Source organism: Ostrinia furnacalis, unplaced genomic scaffold, assembly GCF_004193835.3.
Source record: "Ostrinia furnacalis isolate ACB-3 unplaced genomic scaffold, ASM419383v2 OfSCF6134, whole genome shotgun sequence".
NCBI lineage: Eukaryota > Metazoa > Arthropoda > Insecta > Lepidoptera > Crambidae > Ostrinia > Ostrinia furnacalis.
Window position 1 is genome coordinate 23484 of NW_021136373.1, and position 26154 is coordinate 49637.

General features: G+C 42.1%; 2 protein-coding genes across 2 annotated transcripts in view; one reads left to right on the top strand and one right to left on the bottom strand.

Annotated features, from left to right (window-relative positions):
• The window catches only part of LOC114362052 (uncharacterized), a 46834-nt gene extending 22962 nt beyond the window's left edge, over positions 1-23872 (bottom strand). Inside the window, exons 1-14 of the mRNA XM_028317306.1 lie at positions 23422-23872; positions 19484-19606; positions 18278-18419; positions 16382-16557; positions 14903-14982; positions 13223-13308; positions 12824-12941; positions 11421-11560; positions 10776-10892; positions 8990-9104; positions 5284-5350; positions 3848-3977; positions 846-930; positions 262-363 (exon numbers count right to left, since the gene is read on the bottom strand). Of these exons, the coding sequence (XP_028173107.1) occupies positions 262-363; positions 846-930; positions 3848-3977; positions 5284-5350; positions 8990-9104; positions 10776-10892; positions 11421-11560; positions 12824-12941; positions 13223-13308; positions 14903-14982; positions 16382-16557; positions 18278-18419; positions 19484-19606; positions 23422-23709 (1769 nt within the window). The 5' untranslated portion in view covers positions 23710-23872. The remainder of the gene's footprint in view (positions 1-261; positions 364-845; positions 931-3847; positions 3978-5283; positions 5351-8989; positions 9105-10775; positions 10893-11420; positions 11561-12823; positions 12942-13222; positions 13309-14902; positions 14983-16381; positions 16558-18277; positions 18420-19483; positions 19607-23421) is intronic.
• Positions 23873-24349: 477 nt separating this feature from the next.
• LOC114362054 (uncharacterized) lies at positions 24350-25209 on the top strand (the record flags this gene model as incomplete). The annotated part of the gene is made up of 2 exons (XM_028317308.1): positions 24350-24801; positions 25119-25209. Coding segments are annotated over exons 1-2 (233 nt in total), but the record flags the coding sequence as incomplete, so codon positions are not given.
• Positions 25210-26154: the final 945 nt, after the last annotated feature.

Genomic DNA, 26154 nt, shown 5'->3' on the forward strand with positions numbered 1-26154 from the left:
CCCCTTCCCACCCTTGTTGTGCGTTACACTTTACATGCACCCAACAGACTATTATGGCTCTTTGGGACATCCGGTTTTTTGCGGGATTTAGGACCATTTAGCATACGTGTTTTAATACTACTTTCACACGAACATTCCTTTGGCAGTTGTGTCCATTCTACAGAGCAAGTATATCCATTCTACATGAAGTGTGATTGCGGTCAAATACATGACTTTTGATGTATAAAAATTGAGAGAATAGCATCAATTATGATCACTCACTTATCATCGAGGTGATTGGTGTCCTCGGCGTCGCACTTAGAATCTTGGAACTGGTTGACCGCCTGCATCATCCCGAAGAACGATATCCTGGAACAGTACGAACTGTCCGCGGAAGGTTAATGTCAGTATGGATTGTTTGTAACGTTTTTTTATTAATTTCGTTATGCTATTCTTTTTATAGTGATTTTTTTTTACTGACTTGAAAGGTACGAATGCATTCTTATTAGGGTATTTGACACCAGTCACTACCTCCATAACCGTCTTTTTAAAATCTCAAACCGATGAAGTCACTTTTGTCAACTCAATCGAGTAACTATTTATCAATTACAAAGTAAACAAAAGTCAAAAAGAACTGTGTTTTTAAAAAAGTTGTGCTTGAATTATTGGTGAATGGTGTCAAATATTATTCAAATCGCAAAAAAACAATGTTAAAAACTTCGATAGTTAATTATTCATCATCATCATTTCAGTCATAAAACGTTCACTGCTGAACATCGGCCTCCTCCAATGACTTCTATGATGACTTTATGAGGTCGTCGGTCCACCTTGCGGGTTGTAGTTATTGTTAACACTGTGATATTAACCTCAGTAGCTGCTTCCGTTGCTGCGAGCATAGCGTCCGCGGCGTTAGACAGTCGCAGCTGTGCTTGTAGCCCGCCCACGCGTTCACTGGTAGAAAAAACATGGGGTCAGTATCGAAATGTACGTTACAAACATACAGAGTGATGTTACAAATTGTTGAAAAGTATAAGTCGCGTAGCAAGAGATGAGGTGATCAACACAAGCAAAGATTTATATCTGTATACGCTTGTAGCGTTAACGTCTTGCATATTCTGACTGATTTGTGTATATTGTATTGTACTTAAATATTACATTAGTGGGTGTTCGCCTCAACTTTCGTTGCGCGATTTATAAACAGCAAAGACAACAGGGAAAGATAGGATCGTGTGGAAAGCTGTATCCGCCTCTATTATCGACGTAAAAGAGAAAAAAAAATAGAAAAGACATGTTGACACCACCAATCAATTGACGTACTTTTTAAAACTGTCAAAACGAAACTCCCACAGATTTTGTATGGCACTACAAGCAAGTGACGTCACTATTTTGTCAACTCAAATAAACTACTTTTTTCAATAACAATGCGAACAAAAATCGTAATTTACAGGTAATTTAAAATTTATTAAGTTTTTAAGACCAGAATGAAGGGTCTTTTTAAAAAAGTTGTGGTTTCGAATTAATGGGGTATGGTGTCAAACTGTCTATTCAAGCCAAGCTCAAGCCTGAAAGACTTGCGTGCTGCAAATCATGACGCTGATTTCCAGTGGATGAGTGAGGTGTAGCAAAAGTCAGCAGACATGTTCTCTCTCTGTCTCGTAACGTGAAGAGGGGAGCGGGGCGGGAGAGAAAAGAGAGGGGAGAGAGGGGGAGAGCTAGAAAGAGAGAGATATCATAGGGAGAGATGGGAGAGGGGAAGAGAGAGATGGGATTGAGGGATACGGGACTTATAGCAACGTGCTCATGGCAAGTACAGTCACGGAATGAAAAGGTTCGTCAGTTTTCAATTTGATTCCTTCAACGAAACGCGAGCACATATTATCTTTTGAAACTATGTTACAGAATAATCTCGAGTTAAAGAAAATAATCTTTAACTGTTCGTCAGTAAAGTTCAAAATTATTCAGATCAAAGTTGTTTGATGATTTAACTTGTCAAGAAGATTATGATTGATAATCTAAAACCTTCTTGTTGGTTCAACCTGCCATTATCTATTAAATAAAAAAACTACATTTTGTAACATTGCACTGATGGGATAGAAAAATAAACAAGCAAAACCTTATTCGTTAGCAAACGTGATATTTATTTAAATGTCAGCAGCACTGTTTCTTGCACGGTTATGTTGGCAGGTTTGACTCTTACAGTACCTAGTGCAAGCTAAAACCGACACTAAGGTGACGAACCTCTTCATTCCGCGACTGTACATTCTGACTGATTTGTGTATATTGTATTCAAATATTACATCAGTGGGTGTTCGTCTCAACTTTCGTTGCGCAACCTATAAACGGCAAAGCCCTCCCTCAATGTTCCCTCTCTGTCTCGTAGAGGGAAAGGAGAGGAGGGAGGGAGAGAGGTATAGAAGAGATGGAGAGCGAAAGAGAAGATAAATGGGAAAAGAGATCAGAGGGACAAATGGGAGAGAGGTAGGAGATAGATAGGGGAGAGAGGGAGGAGATAGAGGAGAGAGGGAGGAAATAGATAGGGGAGTGAGATCAGAGGGAAATGTAGAAGAGTGAGGAGAGAGACAGAAACGGGGGAAAAGATAGCGAATAGCGTACTTATAGGGACGTGCACATGACTAGTACAACGCAATGTTCTCTTTCTCTCTCTCGCGTGTACAGAAAGAGAAAGAAAGGGAGGGAGAAAGAGATGATAGAGAGATCAGAGAGAGAGTGGAGTGAACGTCAGGCATCAGAAGGGGGAGAACTGTAATATAGGGACAAGGACCAAGAAAAATAACTTGTAGGGAGTCAAGAAGTGTGGCGCGGTAGATTGCAATCTGCCCTAGGCAGCCGCAATAGGCTAGTTTCCTAAAAAAAATAACTTAGTCTGTCAATTTTAGTATAAAAAAATATTGGACACGTATATTTTTAATTGTCAATCAAACAAATAATTACAAAGTTATAGTGCGTTGAAGTTCCGCGCGGCGTCACAAAGTGCTGCACTTTTACGCACTCACTGACGTCACGGGCCTATTCTTTAGAACTTTGGCACGCTTTATCTCTTTACATTTTCATTAGTTTTAAAAAGTGAAAAATACGTGTTGAGTAGTTTTTGGTAAGCTAACTGACGGACTAATTAAAACTCTTGCTTTATTACCCAGGAAACATCCGTCTCCCGCGATTCGGCCAGTATAACCGCAGGAAGCGGAGTGGCTAGAGAGGGGAGTAAGAGAGGGGAAAGAGAGGGGAGAAAGAGAGGGGATAAATAGAGGAGGAAAGAGAGGGGAAAGAGAGGGGAGAAAGATAGGGGAGAAAGAGAGGAGAAAAGAGAGGGGGAAAGAGAGGGGAGAAAGAGGGGAGAAAGATAGGGGAAAGAGAGGGGAGAAAGAGGGGAGAAAGATAGGGGAGAAAGAGAGGAGAAAGGAGAGGGGGAAAGAGAGGGGAGAAAGAGATGAGAGGTCAGAGGGAGAGATAGGAGAGAGAGATCACTCTCTCGCTCACTCACCGGTGTGCGGCGTGCTCCGCGCGTGAATGTCGTGCAGCCGCTCGCTGGTGCTGCCGTGTTTCTGCGGATGCAACGTCCTCGCTAGCACGTAGCCCGGGGCCGCTGAGCCGTCTATGGGGATCATCTCCACCTGCAGATAATATCGTCATCATCATCATCAACAGCCCTTTACAGTCCACTGCTGGACTATGAGCCTTCNAGAGGAGAAAAGAGAGGGGGAAAGAGAGGGGAGAAAGAGAGGAGAAAAGAGAGGGGGAAAGAGAGGGGAGAAAGAGAGGAGAAAAGAGAGGGGGAAAGAGAGGGGAGAAAGAGATGAGAGGTCAGAGGGAGAGATAGGAGAGAGAGATCACTCTCTCGCTCACTCACCGGTGTGCGGCGTGCTCCGCGCGTGAATGTCGTGCAGCCGCTCGCTGGTGCTGCCGTGTTTCTGCGGATGCAACGTCCTCGCTAGCACGTAGCCCGGGGCCGCTGAGCCGTCTATGGGGATCATCTCCACCTGCAGATAATATCGTCATCATCATCATCAACAGCCCTTTACAGTCCACTGCTGGACTATGAGCCTTCAATATAGTGGAGGGTTTTGCCATAATCCCCACGCTGGGCAGACGGGTTGGAGATCATAGTTTAAAACAGTGTCTTTCAACCTGTGGGTCGCGAAGCCTCTATAGGGGGGTCGCGAGAGGTCGTAAAAACTACCTCAGTAAAATCCGAAATCTAATTAATTATGCAAATGCATAAATGTTGTATAGATTGAAGAATTCGGTCCCTGCAACATCTTCGTAAAAGGCATGAAAAAAAGCGAACGGTCGGGGGGTCGCAAAAAATATTTTTCATGCTAGGGGGGTCGCTTTATGAAAAAGGTTGAAAAACACTGGTTTAGAAGATTGATGTTTAGAAGACAGAGAGCGCTGCTGCCCGTTCTCTGTTTGATGTGTAGTCCCTAAGTCGCCTCTTACGACACCCGCGGGAAGAGTAGGGGTTGATGACAAATGTATTCTACTCTGCCGTCACCACACGGCTTGCACGCAGATAATATCATCGTCCACTGCTGAACATAGGCCTCCCCCAATGATTTCCTCATCGCCCGGTTGGTAGCGGCCTGCATCCAGCGCCTTTCTGCTACCTTTATGAGGTCGTTTGTACTCCAGAACCTTGCTGCTCCATCGGCCGTCAGTTCTGCGTACTATGTGCCCTGCCCATTGCGACTTCAGCTTGCTAATCGACGGGTTATGTCAGCGACTTTAGTTCTGATTCGATCTCGTAAAGAAACACCAATCATAACCCTTCCCATAGCACGCTTTGCATCTTTGAGCTTCTTTATGAGGCCTATAGTGAGAGGCCACGTTTCACGTCATCACTGGTAACACACACTGATGTAGATAATATACGAGTGTAAAAAACTCAGTTGCACAGTGCGCTAAAGTAACAAAGGGCAGGGCATATAGTACGTAGAACTGACGGCCGATGGGGCAGCAAGGTTCTGGAGTACAAACGACCTCATAAAGGTAGCAGAAAGGCGCTGGATGCAGGCCGCTCTGAAGTGGACGTCCACCCTCAAGGTGGACCGGTGACCTCATAAAGGTAGCAGCAAGGCGGTGGATGCTGACCACTACCAATCAGTCATTATGGATATCATTGGGGGAGGCCTATGTTGAGTAATGTCTTTTGGCTGAAATGAAGATGATGAAAAAAAAAACGATCCAAAAACAGGTAATTCTGATGCTGAAATAAAAAAATCTTGTGTGGGATTACATCATCATCAGATCTTTTACTCTACGACAGAGAGAATCTATTCAATTTACCTTGAAGTTGATATTAGAAGCAGCCTTGAAGTTCTCCAGTATTCTGCAGAACCTTTCCATGGCGTACCTGAAATTAGAAACGGCATGTCAGGCAGAATTTACGACACAAAAAATAATGCTTGCTATTTTTAGTGGCATATCAATTAAGTAGATTTTGAAAGATGCGTTTTTGGAAAGTTAAGTACAACCCGACCGAGTTAAGAGCCATTTTACATTTTCGTGCGAATTTCTAAGATTTTGGAAGCATGAATTACTATCTTAAGCAACACCCAGAGATTATTTAATAACTGCGAAAGATAGGTCAATCCTTGGTGTTGACCATTAATGAAACGGATTTACTAAAACTCTTTTGCTTAATTCACAGTGCCCCATCTCCCACAACCATTTTACGGAAAAATTGCCGCAGACTCATTTTCAAAGTCCTGTATCTATTATTTATGCTCATATAATAAGCTTAAAAATATATAGTAATCATCGGACATATATTCTTGTAGTCCATTAATGAAATAGATTCTTGAATTTCATTACCATTATTGAGTAAAATCTAAAAATAATTTGGCAAATTTGAAGATTAACGTCACATTTTGATCGTGGTTTTTGGTTTAAAAACACAGCAATAACTGCAATAAAAGTATCCCAAAATAAAGAATATTCATTGTAGAATTGATTTCTAAAAAAAAAAGTACTTAATTTAAATTAAAATAAAACTAATTTCGGAACTGCTGTTAATTTAATAATTTTTCGATGTGAAATTGCAAAACATGTGACGTCACACTAGGGAGGGGGGGGGGTTCTCAGAAATGTGACCACCTGTGACAAGGACGGAGGGGGGGTAAAAAAATCATGAAATTCGTGTGACGTACTTTATGAATGGCCCCTTAACACAAGCATATTGGTTGCCTACTTTTGGACTAGATGGCGCTGTGAAATTGTCCAAAGATTTGTTTATTTATTTATCCGCTTTGAGTTTTGTTTCGTGAAGAAGAAAAAGAAGCGTTTTGTTTCGAGAGGGAAGCTTTGTTGTTAAATCTATACTAATAAAAGAGGAAAGATTTAATTGTTTGTTTGTTTGTTTGGAGGCAATAGGCTCCGAAAAAAAATTCTTTCACGATTTAGAATCCTATTTTTTTTCTATGTAGGCTATATAATATTTTCAAAAACTTTAGTCCAAAATCTTTGATAAAATTCGACGTTTAATAAATAAATTAGATACAAACTCAAACTCAAACTCAAACATTTATTGCATAGAATAGGTAACATATTATTAATACTTTTTTTTTCAGTACGATTTTAGTACTTGTTTTTCCGAAATTCTACGATTTAACTAAATTTCTTAAGTGTTTATATTTTATGCATAATTTATTAACTTCTAAAATATACATTATCCTATTGATAGATGACGTGTTTCGTATTTTATAAAAAATACTAGCTAACCCGGCGAACTTTGTTCCGCCTTAATGGCAATAAATAAGCAGATTTTTTTTTTCGAACGGGTTAAAAAGTATCCTATGTCCTTCTCCTGGCTCTAAGCTACCTCCCTGACAATTTTCAGCTAAATCGGTTCAGCCGTTCTTGAGTTATAAGTGGAGTAACTAACACGACTTTCTTTTATATATATAGATTACCTGACTAGGTTAAAAAGGTGTGGAATGTTATTTTGGAGATAACTTGGTTCCATAGAAATATAGAGAGATGCTAAGTAATGCGCTGAGTTCGAAACTCAGTGTCGTATTAGAAATTCACACACACAAAGAAATCAAATTATGTGCTCATTATCCACTGCGGTATCAGTATTCAACGTTCGAATAATCTTTAGTACTATGCAAGCAACATAAACTGTTTACATAATGACGTCGCTACTGTCATCATTGCTTTCACAAGAAATATGTTCCAATTTGTCCCTTGTCACATTTCCCTTTAGTTTCTGTGATCTGTGCTTGTTTCTAAGTTGATATCAATGAAATATTCCTTAGTACTTTTGATTTAATTTTTTTATTTTATTTTGACACGTGTTTGAAAAATCAAGGTCAGATAACAATAAAATAACAAGTGAAAACGTAACATTGCATTGCAACTCGCAATTTCGCAATATTGATGAGGAGATTCCATTGGAAAGTCTGTATTCATTCCTAGGATTCCCCTAACACCATCAAATTCAAGAGAATTCAAGAGAGTGCAGTTTCCCATCTCATGCTTATGGACCACGGTTTAAAATAGTGTGGTTGCATAGAGCCTGCAACGGGCAACCGCGTGCGCAGCTGCTCATACTAATTTTCGATACAAAAGTAAGTGTTGGCGCCCTCACGAGTTTTAGCGGAGTTCTATATGGTAGCGGGAGTAGACTTAATGGAAATCTATGCTTCTCCGACGACCAGTTGTATGTGGAATACTCCAGAGTATGCGCACAAACAATAGCCTGGTGANCGCGAGCGCCCGTCAAGGTAGGACCTGTGTAATGTTTCCCGCCGTGACGTTTACGTGCGTTCGTGTCGTGAAGCGGTGATTTGTACGGCGACCAAATGCATTTGATACTATGCCGAGAGGCTGTTTCGAGTCGGCCGGCCGAGCAGAAATTGAAATGATGAATTTTAATTTCTTTGACGGATCTGGGTGTAACTATGTATAATATGTAGGTACCATGTATTTAATTTAATAAATAAATAAATTTTAAAAAAGTATATCCATTATGCTAGCACCCTTAGGGGTCATCCACAAAGTTCGTCACACGTAAAGAGGGGGGGAGGGGGTTGACAAAGTGTGACATGGTGTGACAAGGGGTGGGAGGGGTCCTAAGTTTTGTGACATCACATTTCAATTGTTTCAAATATTTGATATAACTAGGACGTGTTAAAGGGCTTTTTAAAAGCCTCTTTGTTGAAAACAAATGCATTTTATGACTTTACTTTTATATTATCCTTCTGTAGCCAAAAAGCAATCAATATAGCTTGACATCATCATCTCTGGTCCAGAGTTTGATTCCCAATAAGGAAATTGTAGAAAACAAACTTTTCTCTGTGTCCTGTCTAATTAGTTGATGTGAAACCATTGTTGTTTCTGGTCTTTATTACCCAATTGCTTCAACCAATACTTACTTTAAAATAGGAGATAATGTATGTGATTTAGGCCGATANTTTGTGAAATGGCTCTTAAGTGCGCACCTCACTGGAATTCAATACTCAATCGTTTATTGCATAACCACATTCGATTCTCCCTCACACCCCCCGTTAGGCTAAGAACTCACGGCGCGATTTTAACAAGCGCCTGCGGCAGTTGTGGAATTGCAGTTTTATTTCAAAACTCACGACGCGGTTATTTGCGCGGTTATTCTAAGATTCGTGCTAAGTCACTGGTACAAAATGGTCGCTCGCTGCGGGCGAAAACCGCGTCGTGAGTTGTGCATTAGTTTTTACATAAGTATCTGCATTGTACAGAAGCTGCGGACCCGCAACCGCCGCGGGCGCGGGTGAAAATCGCGCCGTGAGTTCTTAGCCTTAGGGTTATATTTCACCGGGACACAATGGCGGCGCAACCAGTCGCCGGCTACCAACAAAATGTATACAGCTCTATAGAGAGTTATACTCACCTGGTATCCGTTTGGTTGCGCAATGCTGTATACATTTTGTAGGTAGCGGCGACTGGTTGCGCCGCCATGGTGTCCCGGTGAAATATAGCCCTTAGTGTGTGTGGGTTGTAAGTATGTACTCACTCCTTTTCAAGCGGCTTGTCGAACCCCCGGCACAGGCAGATTTTAGTCACGATTTCCTCCGCGATGTCACTCTGCTGCGACAGCCGGACCAGCTCGTCGTGGACTATCGACTCGGCTGTAGGGAGAAACAATTAAGGGTTAAATACTATCGCGAAACGATAAATTAACCCTTTACAGTACATTTTGATTCACGGAACGAATCATGTGAGTTTAGAAATTGCTGTATTTTATTGAAAAAGACGCTGACAAAGGTGACTGATGCCCGTTTTCACCATAAATCCCTAATTTTTATGTGACCCCTTTGAAAATTAAATACCTGTTAAGGGTCAATTAAAAATTAGGGATTGATGGTGAAAACTGGCATTAGCACCCGCCCATATCTTGTCCCGAAGTGGTGGTAGGGCAAGCTATATTTGGGACGTGTATAAGTGCCCTTGAAAGGGCCTATGTACTGAATAAACTATGTATTTGAATTTGGATCATAAAACGGCATTCTAACACTTTAAAATACAATTTTGAGTCCCGGAACGAATCATAAAACGAATATGTATTGTATGTAGCTTTATTTTTTCAGTGAATAACTAACTTTCCCCTGGAAGAAACTTGACCGCCACTGGTCGATCTAGCTGTAGAAGAGTTATCTTGTATAGTTTAGAAATAATCGAGTGAGATCACTTATCGTTTCCACAATATATAAAATCACCCTACAGCCAATAGGGGCGGAGCAGTAAAGAAAAATGTTACAAAAACGCGTACGCGTACGAAGTCGAACAGCTAAAGTCTGGTCGCCGAGCACGTAGAATTTCGTCCAATGACCCTAAGCTACCCATCCTTATCGCTCGGGCTTAATTATATTGCTGTCACGACTGTGTGACGGGCGCCCGCAGTGAGTGTGCGAGCTGTGATAAGGATGGGTAGCTTGGGGTTGTTGGACGAAATTCTACGTGCTCACAGACCAGACTTTAGTCTGAAAATAATGAGGGCTATCGTTTTAGCGTTCACCAGTTGGCGCCACTGTAGAGTAAGGTCCTGTCACTTGCTAGTAGCGAAGACAGTGGCGCCAACTGGTGAGCGCGAAAGTGGTAGGAGGACTATCGCATTTGCACTCATCAAGATGGCGCCACTGTAGAGTAAGGTCCTGTCACTTGCTAGTAGCGAAGACAGTGGCGCCAACTGGTGAGCGCGAAAGTGGTAGGAGGACTATCGCATTTGCACTCATCAAGATGGCGCCACTGTAGAGTAAGGTCCTGTCACTTGCTAGTAGCGAAGACAGTGGCGCCAACTGGTGAGCGCGAAAGTGGTAGGAGGACTATCGCATTTGCACTCATCAAGATGGCGCCACTGTAGAGTAAGGTCCTGTCACTTGCTAGTAGCGAAGACAGTGGCGCCAACTGGTGAGCGCGAAAGTGGTAGGAGGACTATCGCATTTGCACTCATCAAGATGGCGCCACTGTAGAGTAAGGTCCTGTCACTTGCTAGTAGCGAAGACAGTGGCGCCAACTGGTGAGCGCGAAAGTGGTAGGAGGACTATCGCATTTGCACTCATCAAGATGGCGCCACTGTAGAGTAAGGTCCTGTCACTTGCTAGTAGCGAAGACAGTGGCGCCAACTGGTGAGCGCGAAAGTGGTAGGAGGACTATCGCATTTGCACTCATCAAGATGGCGCCACTGTAGAGTAAGGTCCTGTCAATCGCCAGGGGTGCCAACTGTTAAGTATAAAAACGATAGCCCTCATTGGGAGAGGCCTAAGTCCAACAATGGACGTCCAGTGGTTGTTACTACATACCAGCGGCGGCAGCGGCGGCGGGCAGGCGTCGTAGGCGAGGTAGGTCCCACCGACGCGCGCCGCACGCGCCTAAAGCACGCACCATGCACGCCGCGGCGCGTGCGCACTCTGCTGACCCTGGAATAAACACCATAAATGTTTCAGTCGGGTTCATGACACGTGTGGTGAGTCATGCTCTTGACACACGTGAGGTGTCAAACTTATGACACCCATGGGGTGGGGCGTCATGTTCTTGATACAAGTATGGTGTCACGCTCATGACACGCGTAGTGCGTTACGCACATAAAACGCCGTATGTCACGCTTATGACCCGCGTGGTGTGTTAGGTCCATGACAAGCTCATGACAAGCGAGGGGTGTCACGCACATGACACGCGAAGGGTGTCACACTTATGATACACTAGGGGTGCCTCGCTCATGATACACTAGGGGTGCCACGCTCTTGACACGCGAGGGAAGTCGTGCCCTTGTCTTGACACGAGAGGGGCGTCTCGCTTACGACACGCGTAGAGCGTTACGGAGTTAACCCGCCTGGTAAGTCACGATTATGACACACCAGTGGGTCACACTCATGGCAAGACTAGTGAATCACGCTCATGACACGTCCAATGTGTCACGCTCAAGACCCGCGTAGTGTGTCACGTACCATCAGCGTGCAACGCGCGCAGCACGCGGCGCACGAATGCGTGCAGCGGGCGCGCACCGATTGCGAGGCACACGCAAGCACGACAGTGGCACCCGAAGCGAGCCCGGTACATCCATTCGGAGGTCAGCATCTCTACGCTCCTGGAAACAAAAAGTTACCATTCATAAAATAAATAAATAAAGAAATAATAAATAAATAACTTTATTTCAGTACCAAAGTTTTTTATAACTAAAAACAAAGGTTGACTCATTCTTTTAAGTGCATTTGCACCTGTGTCAGAAGGAGCCACTCTTCCGTAACTACAAAATGATAGCTACTAACAAAAAAAAAACTTAAGCAACAACAACAATCACTACTCATAGTATAAAACAAAGTCGCTTTACCCTGTTTGTACCTATGTATGCTTAAATCTTTAAAACTACGCAACGGATTTTGATGCTGATTTTTTTAAGATAGAGGATACCACCAGTCAATGAAAGTTATTTTTTTTTACTAACAGTTGGCACCGCTACTGGCGATCTGCCACTGTGACAGAACTTTAAAGTGGCACCATCCTGGTGAATGCAAAGCCGATAGACCTCCTATTACGTCAACGCTCACGACATACTTGGAAATGCGATTCTTTCATAGATTTTGTACGGCACACTTATGACACGCGTGAGGTGTCAAAGACAATTCATAAATTTAAAGCACATATCAAAAGGGCTACTCTACTATAAAGTTGATGATTATATAAAAGATAAAAATGTTTGGAATATTTAACTACCTAGCTCGCATCAATGACTTATGACTATAATTTGTAAATTTTAAAGACTGTAAACCCTTGAAAAGGAGGCTGACAATAGTAACTGAGTTTCTTGCGCTGCTTCTTCTCAGCACTGAGCCCCGATTACGGTAACTTTTATTAACGTCTACAATCCAGACGCGTTTCTGATTCTGCAATACGATTGGTCAAAACAGCTGACGTACGCTGTTGAACGACCAATCGTATCGCAGAATCGAGAAGCGTGTCTGGATTGGAGACGTTAAATATTACCGTAATCGGGGCTCTGGCCCATTTATTGTCCCGAAGCAGTGGTAGGGTTAATATTGGGACGTGTAAAAGTGCTTTTTAAAAGCCTATTTGCAAAAATAAATGAGTTTTATAAGTTTTTAAACCTCGTTTATTGTTGGTATAGTCTAATCCGGGAGCACGTAGAATTTTGTCCAATGACCCCAAGCTACCTATCCTTATCGATCGCGCGTAATTATGTTGCTGTCGCGCTCGCACACTCACTGCGGGCGCCCGTCGCACAGTCGCGACAGCAATATAATTACGCGCGAGCGATAAGGATGGGTAGCTTGGGGTCATTGGACGGGATTCTACGTGCTCACGGGCCAGGCTTTAACAAATTACAACTCACATGTTACTGCCGACGAGGGTGTACATTAACGCGCTGGTCTCGCACCACGAGTGGTAGACGCCCAGCAGCCAATCCGAGACCGGTACGAGTTTGTCCTCTTCCGTCTCTGGTGAGTCTTCTGATGACAAAAAAAACGCTTGAGATCGATATACTTACATTAGTCATCAGAAACTTCAATAAATAAAAATAATAATAAACGTAGTATTTTTTTTAATTCGTAACGAAATGCGAGTCGGACGGTCTGCGTCAAACCATCTTCAAGATGAATATTCAGTGTTTTTTATTCATGCATAACAAGGCAGGTATTTGACCACAATCGCACCTGGTGTTAAGTGCTGTCTAGGATGGTAACATTATCTGCCCTGTAAGTGCTTACATGCTTATGTGTAAGTTACGTACCGCACACAAGATGCAAGAGTGCCGCCTCCTCTTCAGGAGTGATGGGAGGCTCATCCTCGGGAGTGAACGGGACCTCTTCCTCCGGCCTGCGGGAGAAATATGTTACAATTCATGGAAATAACATTGCGTTGCAAAAAGAACTGCCACCTTTTTGCACCTTTGGAAAATTTAAAAATAAAGAGTGTGTGGGATATGATGTTCGTCCACAATAAGGAAGCTAGATGTTAGTGCTTCCTTCCGAGCGGGTGTTATGCTCGGGGACCAAGGTCCAATTTTCACCATCTTGGTTTGCCTATATATACTTGGCAGGATATAAAACTCCGTCACCGCGATGTAGGTTTGTATGAGCGGCGGAGTGTGCCATAGTGAAGTAGTAACAGCGCCATCTGTTGGTCACTAGTTTTGTAGTGGCGTCGCCACACCACTCCCCCCGGAAGAACCGGAGGTGGATGACGTCAGGATGTGCTCAGCAGTCTGTGCATGATGAGCTTACAAGTGCCAGTGTGCTCAAGTCTGCGGTGAGTCGAGACGAGCAGGTTGCGGTGCTCTATCCACGGTGAGTCGGGATAGTGAGCGGAGGCGTCTTCGATGGTCGGGCGTGGAGCTGGGCCAGAGCTGTACCCGTGACCAGTGAAGTGACGGTTGCTTGCTGCCGAGGAACCAGGAAGGTCGGTTGCGATCTGCGATGGTCCCTGAAGGCTGGATGCTGGCTTGTTGAAGACTGGAGCTGATGACGGAGTGGCGGAGATGGTGAGGATGGCGGAGGCTGATGCCGAAGATGGTGCTGATGGAAGGTCACGTTCCAATCACGTCGGGGTCACCAATGTGGGATATGATGTTCGTCCACAATAAGGAAGCTAGATGTTAGTGCTTCCTTCCGAGCGGGTGTTATGCTCGGGGACCAAGGTCCAATTTTCACCATCTTGGTTTGCCTATATATATACTTGGCAGGATATAAAACTCCGTCACCGCGATGTAGGTTTGTATGAGCGGCGGAGTGTGCCATAGTGAAGTAGTAACAGCGCCATCTGTTGGTCACTAGTTTTGTAGTGGCGTCGCCACAAGTGGAAATGTTTTATTATAAGTTTTCTTTTGTAATTCCTTTATGTAAATTAATAATTGAAAATTCTAAAAAAAAAATTAACGGGAATCTTTATTTGAAAATGTTCTTTAGAAGGTAGAAGACACCGAGCTGAGCATTTTAAGAAAAATAATTAGCTACCCCGACAACGGTTGTTGTCGGGCGTTTGAAAATTTTCAGTTACAAACACAACAAAAATATAAAAAATCTTTCTAAGCGATCAAGAATTTCATGAGTTTTAGTAGTATCTATCGGGCTATCGTTAATAATTAACAGAATTGGTAGTTGGTACCACTGGCAAATGACAGAACCTTACTCTAAGATACAGTGATGCCAACTGGACAGCTCTAAAACGATAGTTCTCATTATTTAATTTGTGTCGAAGATTTGTTGTAAATTGATTGTATAATCTGCCGTATTACCTACACTACGGCTAGCCATTGGCTGTTTTTAAATGCGACGGTTCAACGATTAGCCGGATTGAATGCGGCTGAATGAAAATCCTGCGGATTGTATTCGGCGCCATATTTTATGTTCTTCGACACGGCTAGCCGTAATGTAATACGGCGGATTATACAATCCGACTCATATCAACTCACACGTCAGGCTGGGGCTCCGCTGGCGCGTCGTCCTCCCTCGGCGCTTCGTCACGAACGCTCTCCTCTGCTGATGCCAGCAGCTGCAAGACAATCATATAGTCAACATGTGTATTGTGTATAGTCAACTTTGTTTTATAACCTGTCATCCTCTTTGTACTGGAGGGAAGTCGAACCTTAAGCCTAGGCGCAGACCACCAACTTTTAGTTGGCCGATAGTTAGGTCGGGCTGTTAATCAGTATGGACATGTATAGAAGTGCGCACATTACACCGATTTGGTATCGGCCGATTCTTTATGCAAATTAGAATCGGGCCCAACTATCGGCCAACTAAAAGTCGGTGGTCTGCGCTTAGGCCAACTTCGAGCTCCTCCTATGTTCTTCTAATTAATTTCGTTGCGGGTCCAATGACAGTTTAACTTTCTCCCGAGACAAATCTAGCCTTCGCTGGTTGGCGGTTCCTCGCTGTAGATCCTGGCTACACAGGAGTTGCAGCGGTGGGAACGAGGGGCTTCACTTGAAGTATGTAGTCTCTACTGAAATACGCTCTCTAATTTTCCATTACTTTTTTTACGCTCTCTAATTTCCCAGTGACAGATCCTACCTATAAAGGAGCTGCATGCAGTGGAAGGAAAGAGAGGCGAGATTAGGAGTTGCAGGAACATGTCCTATCGTCATCATTTCAGCCACAGGACGTCCACTGCTGAACATAGGCCTCCCCCGATTTCCAGTTCGCCCGGTTGGTAGCGGCCTGCTTCCAGCGCCTTCCTACTACCTTATGAGGTCGTCAGCCAGCCTTGTCCTGTCCTGTCCTTGTCCCATACCTGCAGGATGTCTGGCGGCCCCGTACTGTCCCGTACCTGCAGGATGTCCTCGTGGCGCACCAGGAAGTCTGCGCCCGGTGTCGCGGGGTCTGCGCCTAGGAGCTCATCATCATCATCTCAGCCATAGGACGTCCACTGCTGAACATAGGCCTCCCCCAATGCTTTCCATGTTGTTCGGTTGGTAGCGGCCTGCGTCCAGCGCCTTCCAGCTACCTTTATGATGTCATCGGTCCACCTTGTCTGCGTTTTCCGGTACGCGGCCTCCACTCCAGAACCTTGCTACCCCATCGGCCGTCAGTTCTACGTACTATGTGCCCTGCCCATTGCCCCTTTAGCTTGCTAATCCGTCGGGCTATGTCAGCAACTTTAGTTCGTTTACGGATCTCCTCATTTCTGATTCGATCTCGTACCGAAGATATCCCGGCCTAGGAGCTGACGGCCCCGTACTGTCCCGTTTTTGAGCTAGTAGCAGCCCCAGAACGGGGAGAGTAGCTCATAGGGACAAGGAATAGACCAAAAAACTTGTAGGGAGTCAAGCATTGCGCGCGGTGAAGTGCAATCTGCCACGGCAGACGCAGTTCCGCGTGCATCTCTCAAGATTCGGCCAGTATAACCGCGAGGTTGGTATGGCCATGGGTGTTGGTGGGTTGTCTCGTACCTGCAGAATGTCCTCGTGGCGCACCAGGAAGTCTGCGCGCGGGGTCGCGGGGTCTGCTCCCAGGAGTGGCAGCAGGAACTGGCCCATGGCCGGCGGGCAGGCGGTTCCCTCGAAGCAGTCCATGCTGATTGCATCCTTCATGGCGTCTTTGAGGGATGAGCTGTCCGTTGAGCCCGCTGTGGAGAGGAAGTAATAAAATAATCATTATCATCAGAATCATAAATAAATAAATATAAAAAAAAAAAAAATATTGTTTCCCAATTTAAAAGTTACAATTAAAATTAAAACTAGAGTAAATTAAATACAGGAAACAAAAGGCCATGAGGTTCAGCTCAAGTTGCCTCGAGAGCAAGTCCCGGGCTGCGCTGTTTTTCAACCTTGCCCAGCTCTCTGAAGGTGACAGTTGGATCAATTCGTAATGGTGCTAGCTGACATAAAAACTATGCATCACTGTTACCGTGTTTGCCTGTGTGTGTGTGTGTGTGTGTGTGTGTGTGTGTGTGTGTGTGTGTGTGTGTGTGTGTGTGTGTGTGTGTGTGTGTGTGTGTGTGAGTGAGTGAGTGAGTGAGTGAGTGAGTGCGTGCGTGCGTGCGTGCGTGCGTGTGTGTGTGTAGACTATAGACACACACTTAGGGCCTCTTCCACGATCTCCGAGTTCTAACTCGGACTCTAGTCCGAGTACGAGTTCTGAGTAGCTACTGATTAACACTATTTAGCAAATAAAATAAACAGCATTTAAGAGTCAATGCCTTTTCAGTGTCATGATTTCGTTGATACTTGTGACCAGGGATGTTATGGATATCCGTAACCGTAACCGAAACTTTCGGATATCCGAAATAATAAAATATCCGTAGCCGTAACCGAAACCGGTATAATATTATTCCTATATCCGTAACCGTATCCATAACCGAAACTACATAATTATCCATAACATCCCTACTTGTGACTATAGGCGTACCAGAATCTCATGGCAAATGGGGAAAATAAACTTTGTTGAGTGCAATACTGGGGAAATTGGATTAAACGATCTTGATACTGTTTAATTTTTATTTATGACTATAATGAACATGAAGTACGAATGCCTACCTATACATTTTAGGTATGTGTATGAAGAATGTTGTTATACATCGGATTTTTAACATAGGAACATGTCTTGAAAAATAAGTAAACCGTATATTACTGTAAATAATTTTATTAAGTATCATACTTATAACTTATCACTTCATTCAGAACTAGAAAACGATTCTAAGAACTCCACTTGCATTTCTTGTTCTTCAAAATAGATGATCAAGTTAAAGAGGTATTGATATAATATAAATCGCCTTTTCAGCATTTCAATTACTCAAACTTGCTTGATGAAATCTTTTTCAATTTTCTTTACATGGTCATAACATTTTCACCATTCCTCTGCACCAATGCATAAAATACACCTGAAAACCCCGATAAAGCAGCTATTAGGTAAGAACAATATAAAAATAAACTTAGGTAATAATCTAAATGTAGGCAAGTATCAAAAAATTTCACTCCAACTTACTGTCAACTCAACGACGCGAATTAAAATCAAAGATTGACTTTGAATTATGCCTCATTTTACAATACACTTTGAAAACAATATGACTTGCTTGAGTTTTTTCGTCTTTTTCACAAAAATAACAAATAGGCATGAAGAGATTACAAAATTTCTGCAGCGGCTGACAGATCTCTTGATTTACTTTGACATGTGACAATAAAGCCATAGACAATGGCCATATGAAAAACACACTTTTCCAATATTTTTGTTTGCCATGAGATTCTGGTACACCTATAAGCAACGAGTAGTTTATGTTAAAATCATCATCATCCACGTTCCGATCGACAATCAAAAGGATTTTGTACGATTTTAGATCCACCACTTACATTGGTCGTCAAGCTCCGTCCACTGGTCGTCGGAATCGGAGTCCGCGCCGACGTCGGACGCATCGGAGGCGTCGGACGCGTCGGCGCGGCGCACGCGCATCGATATCGCGCGGCGGGCGGCGGCGGCGCGGCGCCGGCACATCTGGGCACAATCATAAGAAGATGAGCTTAGGGTTAATTATCGCAGCCGAATTGAAAACTTAAGTAACATAGCCAGTAGCGGCTTAGCGGCGGTCCGCCCCGGGTGCCAAGCATCAGGGGGTGACACAAGTCGCGCAGATTAGTACTCTCTCTGCATGGCAAAAGTCTACGGTTTATGTCATGATACTTTGGTGCCTTAGGACTTATGACGGGGGGGGGTTATCGCCCCGGGTGCCAACTCATGCTACGCCGCCACTGAACATAGCTCGTAGAACTAATGGCCGATGGGGCAGAAAAGTTCTAGAGTGGCCCAGAGGCCGGAAGACATAATGCCTCTTGATGGATCGACAATCGAATGTCGCGGGAAGAATCTAGACTGGACCGATCGTTGTAGAAATCCTTGGAGGAGGCCTATGTCTATCAGTGGACATCTTTAGGTTAAAAAAAAGTGTGTACGGTTACATCCTTCCCCTTGGCAATGGGGCGTCTCCTGGATCCTTAAGGGAGGCTTTTGGTCAGCAGTGAAGGATTAAAATGTGTGTTACCAGTGATAACTTATGGCTCGGAAACGTGGCCTCTCACTATAGGTCTTATACAGAAGCTCAAAGTTGCACAGCGTGCTATGGAGAGGGCTATGCTTGGTGTTTCTTTGCGAGATCGAATCAGAAATGAGGAGATCCGTAAACGAACCAAAGTCGCTGACATAGTCCGACGGATTAGCAATGGGCAGGGCACATAGTAGGCAGAGCTGACGGCCGATGGGGCAGAAAGGTTCTGGAATGGAGGCCGCGTACCGGAAAACGCAGCGTGGGACGTCCACCTACAAGGTGGACCGACGACATCGTAAAGGTAGCAGGGAAGCGCTGGTCGCAGGCCGCTACTAATCGATCAACATGGAAAGCATTGGGGGAGGCCTATGTTCAGCAGTGGACGTCCTATGGCTGAAATGATGATGATGATGAAGGATTAAAAAAAGAAAATAAGACTCACATTCTCCCCTTAGCTGTAGGGCGCCTCTTGAATCCTCAGGGGAAATTTTCGGGATATGAATAAGAAGATACTCACATCCTTCCCTTTAGCGATGGGGCGTCGTCTCGTGACCCGCTGGGGGCGCGCGGGGCGGCGGCCCCCCCGGCCCCCCGACCAAGAAGAAGACGACGAACCGGACCCCGAGCCTCGGTGACCCATCTGGAAGTTCAAATATGATTTAAATAGGAGTGTGAGGAACATGGGCAGGGCACATAGTACGCAGAACTGACGGCCGAAAGGTTCTGGAGTGGAGGCCGCGTACAGGAAAAAGCAGCGTGGGACGTCCACCCAGGTGGACCGACGACATTATAAAGGTAGCAGGAAAGCGCTGGACGCAGGCCGCTACCAACCGGGTAACATGGAAAGCATTGTGGGAGGCCTATGTTCAGCAGTGGACGTCCTGTGGCTGAGATGATGATGATGATGATGGTGGTGAGGAACGTAAGTGGGTAACGTCAATGTAACCTATAGAGAATGAGTGATTTTTGTATCCCTAATATGAGAAAATAACTACACACAACCAGGTCGAGTTAACTGCGTACCTGGCTACCGTGACGTCACACCGACGCTCGGGTACGGGCCGAGCGAGCGCGGTGAGATGCGCTGTTAAGTGCGAGGGAGAGTCGCATTCCAGCGAGGTGGACAATTAGCTCGATTTGTAAAGACTCCACTCTCCAGATTCTTGTTTTAATACCTAATACAAATGCAAAATAAACTATCTGCTACGTTTTTCTACTGCCTAGTCCTAGTTAGCTGAATCGATAGATTTAAAGAGGCTGACAAAGGTGATTGAGTTTCTTCCGCCACTTCTTCTCAGCACCAGCCCATATTATGTTGTCCCAAAGTGGCGGTAGGGCAAGCTATATTTGTTACGTGTATAAACGTCCAGGAAAGGGCCTACTGAATAAACTATTTGATTTGAATCTATTTCAAGGGACTTGAAGCTAAATGGCATTTAAAGAACATAGGCCATAGTAAAACTGAAAAAAATATTTATGCTTTCAATGAGAAATCAATTTATTTTGATTGCGTAAAGTGCGACAGAAGAAGCCACGAGCATACTTCATTACAAGAAGAGTATCCATCATCTATCCTAAGCATATACATAACGGCGACTTCACCCTCAAAAACTAATCAATTTTAAACTGCATGCATGAATAAGTAGTAGGTAGATACTTGATGTCAATTTCCAATGTAGATTCGATGTTTTGATAACATGTCGAACCCTGTTTATACAAGGATGACCATTGCAATATCGCATGGGTATTTGTAAGACTTTTGGACTTGAAATGCGATGGGTATCATGGGTAAGGACTAAGGCCTGGTTTCCACCAAGGCAGAGCAGAGCGGAACAGAGAGGAGAAGTGTTTTGAACACAATTAAGGCCCCGATTGCGCTAAATATTTTCAACTACAACGCGACTAGACGACGAACGAAAATCACAAATTCGTATCGCGGTGGCGGTGTCGATTTGACAGCTAGTTTTTGTAAGAAAATGAGGCACTACTCAATAGAATTTTTCATGATAAAATACCTACATTTGTTTTTTCAGTACAAAAACATTACAAAATTGCATGCATACTTATGTTTTTACTTTATCAAATTAAGTGCAAAATATTTACATCAATATAAATTGTTAAATATTCTTTATTACGACATTAAAATGCCATAAACTATTATTATACTCAACTGTGTCAGTCAATTAATTAGTGATTTACTTGACACTTGCATTTCTAGACACAAATTGCAGTTATTTTTATTAAATTACTTGTATTTTATAGCCTGTACTCAGAAATAAGTAGATAATTATAAGTTAAAACAGTGATCAACCATTCAAAAGAATATCTTTCGTTTAGCTTTCACATTTTAGTTTCAATTGTTCAGGATTTTTTCAAAAACATTTTTTGGCTAAGATGGGGAGACTTTATGTTCTCATATTGTCGCCTTTAAAACATCCACGGGAAGAGAAGGAGGGGTCCTATTCTACACCGCCAACTGTCCACTTAAAGGACGTAGCACATTTATCAACCCGCAAAGGGATTGTAACCGTATCAACTCGAGGCGGTCAGTATTCTTTGTATGAAACTCCATACTGCAACGCACACTTATCCGCACCGTAACGTAAAGGCCCCGCCTCGCGGTTGACAGCGCGCGAAAGGCGATACTGTGTTGATTCCTTTCCAAGTTGATAAGTCTGGTATGACCTTAAATTTGACTTTATACAAGTTGTCATTTTAACAACAAACTAATAGTAAAGAAGACAGATTATAAGCTGCCAGACCTGGCATATTTCCATTCAAACTCTGGCAGGTATCCAGTCAGAGTATTTCTTTAATTACTTTTGGAAATATTCATTAGGTCTACTAATTAATTTACAATGTTAGTTTGTATCATTCATTTACTATTTGTTTTGATTTTTTGTCTATTCATCAAAAATAGATTATCTGCATGATAATAATATTATCACAAATTATACAATCTTATCAATTACATAATTTACTAGCTTTTGCCCATGACTTTCGAGTCTTCCAGTGACTTGGCCTACTTTTAGCTTGGTTCATGGGCCAAGTCATTTGCTTGAATATTTAATAGTTACCAAATAAATACAAAATCAACAGAAATCTACTTGAAAATCTTAGAGACGGGCCCAGTCACTGGAAGAAAAACTATTTAAAAATTCAAACCAGCGACTTGGCCTGTGGACCAAGCTAAAAGTGGGCCAAGTCACTTTAAGACTCGACTTTCCTAATTTAATTCCTCTCTCGCAGAAAGGTTACAGCCTGATATAGGCTGTAACCTTTCTGCGAGAGAGGTGGTGTGAGCTGAGTAATAATGCAGCTATGATGAAAGAATATTCGAAATCTTTTCAGTAATTCCAGAGATTTATAAACCCACAAACTCACTTGCCTCTTTATAATTAGCGACGTTTATAAATGTTAAGTAGGTATCAGTTTGGAGTCCAAAATGTTTCTGAACAAGTTTAGATGCAGGAACAAAGTAAATTATGTTGTGAATTCATTCAAGTTATCCATTTATGGTGGAAAATAGGAAACATTATCAGATGATAATGTAAAATTAAAACAAATGTAATCGACTGAGTTGATTAACAGATATTTAAATTGGTTTGACATATTTTCAAAATTCAAATAAGATTATTAAAAAGTTGGTAAATTTATAACTAATTACTTTTTCCAGAGTTTCAATATGATTATTTATTTATTACATTTATTTAACCATTAATCTTGTCTTAAATCCTCTTAATATCACATCTTTACTGACACTTGTGAAGTTTTTTCTAATAGGTAATCTAAAAAGTAGTAAAAACAATCACTCATACAAATAATAACAACTGTGTGTGTGACAAACTTTAACTTTTAACTAAATGATGTTTGAAATAAATCTTTAAATTTCTATCGACACATATATAAATAGAAGTTAATGCAGTGAGATAGAGGGTAAATTGTAAAACTAGTGAGAAAAAGGTTACATAGTAGAATCTGTAACTTTTGAACTAATGTTTATGACAGTATTTCTGTTTGAAAACTAGTCCGAATCTGGATGTGCACATAAGTAGGTACCTACTATTATACTAATGTTGCATAGATGATGATACTAATTAGAAATTTCATACAAAATAAAACCTAACATTTAACCAAAAGCCACTGGAAAGGTGTAATATTCTACATGCACACATGTGTTTTGGTCTGATTTTACTAGTGTGTGGTGTGACTGTGAGTATTGTCAAAACAAACTTATGTTTGAGACAGAGAACTACTTACTCATGAAGAATAAGAACAGGGGACCAAATTAACTTTGAATCAATCAACATTTCCAGTTGACATGTGCCTAAAAGTTAGCAGTATTGAAAAGTTCATTGACACCGATCGAAACCATCAGAAATAGCAAGTACTACGATGTACGACCGTGGGAAAGTGCGTAAATGAGACAGAAGAATGTGCGCCATGTTAACTTACGGCTATTTCGAACAGTGAGGGGAAATCCTGCGACTGTTCGCCGTCCGCTAAGCCAGCGAGGAGTCCTAGCTCCGCGCTAAGGTCTGCGAGCTCCGTGTCTGCATCTAATTCATCCTTCAGGATGTCGCCGATCTCGTCAGACACCGCCGCCACCGCGGATGCCACCTCGTCAGATAGAACACCTTCCTTCACCAACCCTTCGCCTCCGCCGGCGAATAGTTCACCACCCTGCACCTCAGTACTCCCCGTGCCAGTATGCCCCGCACATTTCTCCATGGGAAACATCATTCACGAACCAAATAACACAACCGAGTCGATGAACGAAACATCTAAAGTCACAGCAGATTGTATTAGATCACTCAATTAGCGATAATTCAAACGCTATTAGACGTGAAACCATTTTTTCATCGGCACTGATATATCCCGAACTTTTTGACAATACCAATATGGCGACGATATTTTTAGGTGCTTTTTTGATTAGTCGCGACGGGATAACGTAACATTATTGTGCATGGCAACATTATTAGTAACCGACTGAATTTAGTAGTGAGGAAAACATTCTACATCTCAAACATTTCATATACCTACTCAAATATCCAGTATGATAATCTGTCAACTGTGGAAAATTCCAATATTACAAAATTAATTCATTTTGAAGTTACAAAAAACATTGAAAACCATGTTCTGGTGAATGCAATTAGTTTCGGTAATAATCGCATTAAATTTCTAACCAAACATGAGTTTTTTAGCTTCATGATTGGACCCCTAACAGTAATCTGTGCTTTCAGCTTTCAAATAGTTCTCGCTATTCGGCACTAGATGGCGTTGTTCAAAATAAAAAAGTTGGTATTCTCAGTCATTATATTGCTCAAACGATTACTACCCAATTCCAATCGTTCAAATAACGGAATTGACAGCGACATTTTTGATGTTGATAATACTGAGCCTGCGCCGTGAGAGGTTATATTTACATCTAATTATAATTTTACACGAAAAACATATATTGCAGGTAAAATGCCGCAATGCGATGCACGCTAGAGCTCACGCATAAACTTCGTTTTACAAAACCATCTAGTTTTAAGTCAGAAACAGTGTGATAACTCTATCATTTCTTAGTGAAAAGTTGTGTGTTCTTTCTTTACTCGAAGATGGTGTTATAGCTATAATTAGGCCTTCTATTTAGGTCATAGCGGTGTTCTGAGCTGGAAGTAACCTGTCCAAGTTAGTTGTAGTTAAGTATGGCTGTGCAAAATAAAATTTTGTATGCATTTCGGGGATGGATAGCGTTCGTGGCATTCATGGATTTAGGGACCGCAGGCCGGTCTTATATTGAAAGGAGGTCGTTTTTGAGCAACAGCGGCGACAGCGAGCAGTTAGACGGTGAGTACAGGTTATAAACTGTAATTAATTATTCTTATTGGCAAGAAACATGCTAATTAGAAATTTGTAGTGAACTAAACTTTATAAGTGATAAATGATAATAATTATTGGGTTAATAGGCGACAATATGCCGTATTATTACACATTGAAGTCTGTAAAGAGCTGGCTTTTAATACAAGATGAATTTACAAATATATTAGTCTTATATTGAAATTTTTTCAGAGCAAAATGGGCAGAATCAGTAAAAAAAATGATTTATTAATTAATTTATTTATTAATTTTATTTCTTTAAAATAATATGTTTACATGTATTTCAGGAGACTTCACAATATCTCGCATGCTGGGAATGTACTCTGTACTCAAAGCATTAGCACTTATACACTGCACCCTCTACATACACTACAGACCGTAAGTATACATATATAATATAAATTTCTATCCTAATTAGCATAAGTAGCGGCGGGATATCTTCGACAATTAGTCTGAAAATAAACCTGAAATTAAGAAAAAGAAAGGCCTGTTTCCGCTGGGAGCAGTGCTCTAAATGACGAAAAGAATCCAACCCATCTGCTTATAGATTTTAAGGACTGATCGCATGATAAAACCACAAAAAAAATTAGCATTATAAATCCACTATCTAAGAAAGTGACTGGTTTTAGGATCTATTTCTTCTTCTTTGTGTCGTATCGACAAACCTACACAGTGTCAGCCCAGAACTCCGCCACAAGAGTGGTTCCTTGGTAGGACACACATAGAATAAATCACTATGCATGTTATTTTGGTTAGGACATCTCAGAATAAGATTGTATTCATAATATTTCTTACAGTGAGCTTCTGTTGCACCACCATAATTTTAACCATAACTATAACTAGATATAACCGGTGCTTTTTGAATAGATTTAGACGGTTAATAAAGTCAAATGTTGTAACCCAGGGTTAGATTTAAATCAACCTTTTACGTTTTCACTCTATAAATAATAATTCAGAAGCAATCGGATTATTGTTTCACTGAAACAGATTGCCAAGTAGCAGAATAGAAAAAGAAAAAAAAAGTCTTGAAAGAGCTTAACAGGCTCACCTTAAAGTACTTACTTTAGGCTTACCTTTTTTGCTTTAATTGTTAGGTTTCTTTGTGAGATATCATTTATATAGCCTGACCAGGAACATAAAAACCCTCGCCATGTTGCGGAAAACTAATGGTACTAATTTCTTTTAATGGCAACAGTAACTGAAAACTTCATTGACATGTCACCTTGCATGTCAGTCTATTGCTGTCAAAGTGTAAACAAACTTTATTTTAAATGTGCGCAATTGGTTTTATGAATTAAATTGCTAAAATATTTTTATAGTCTT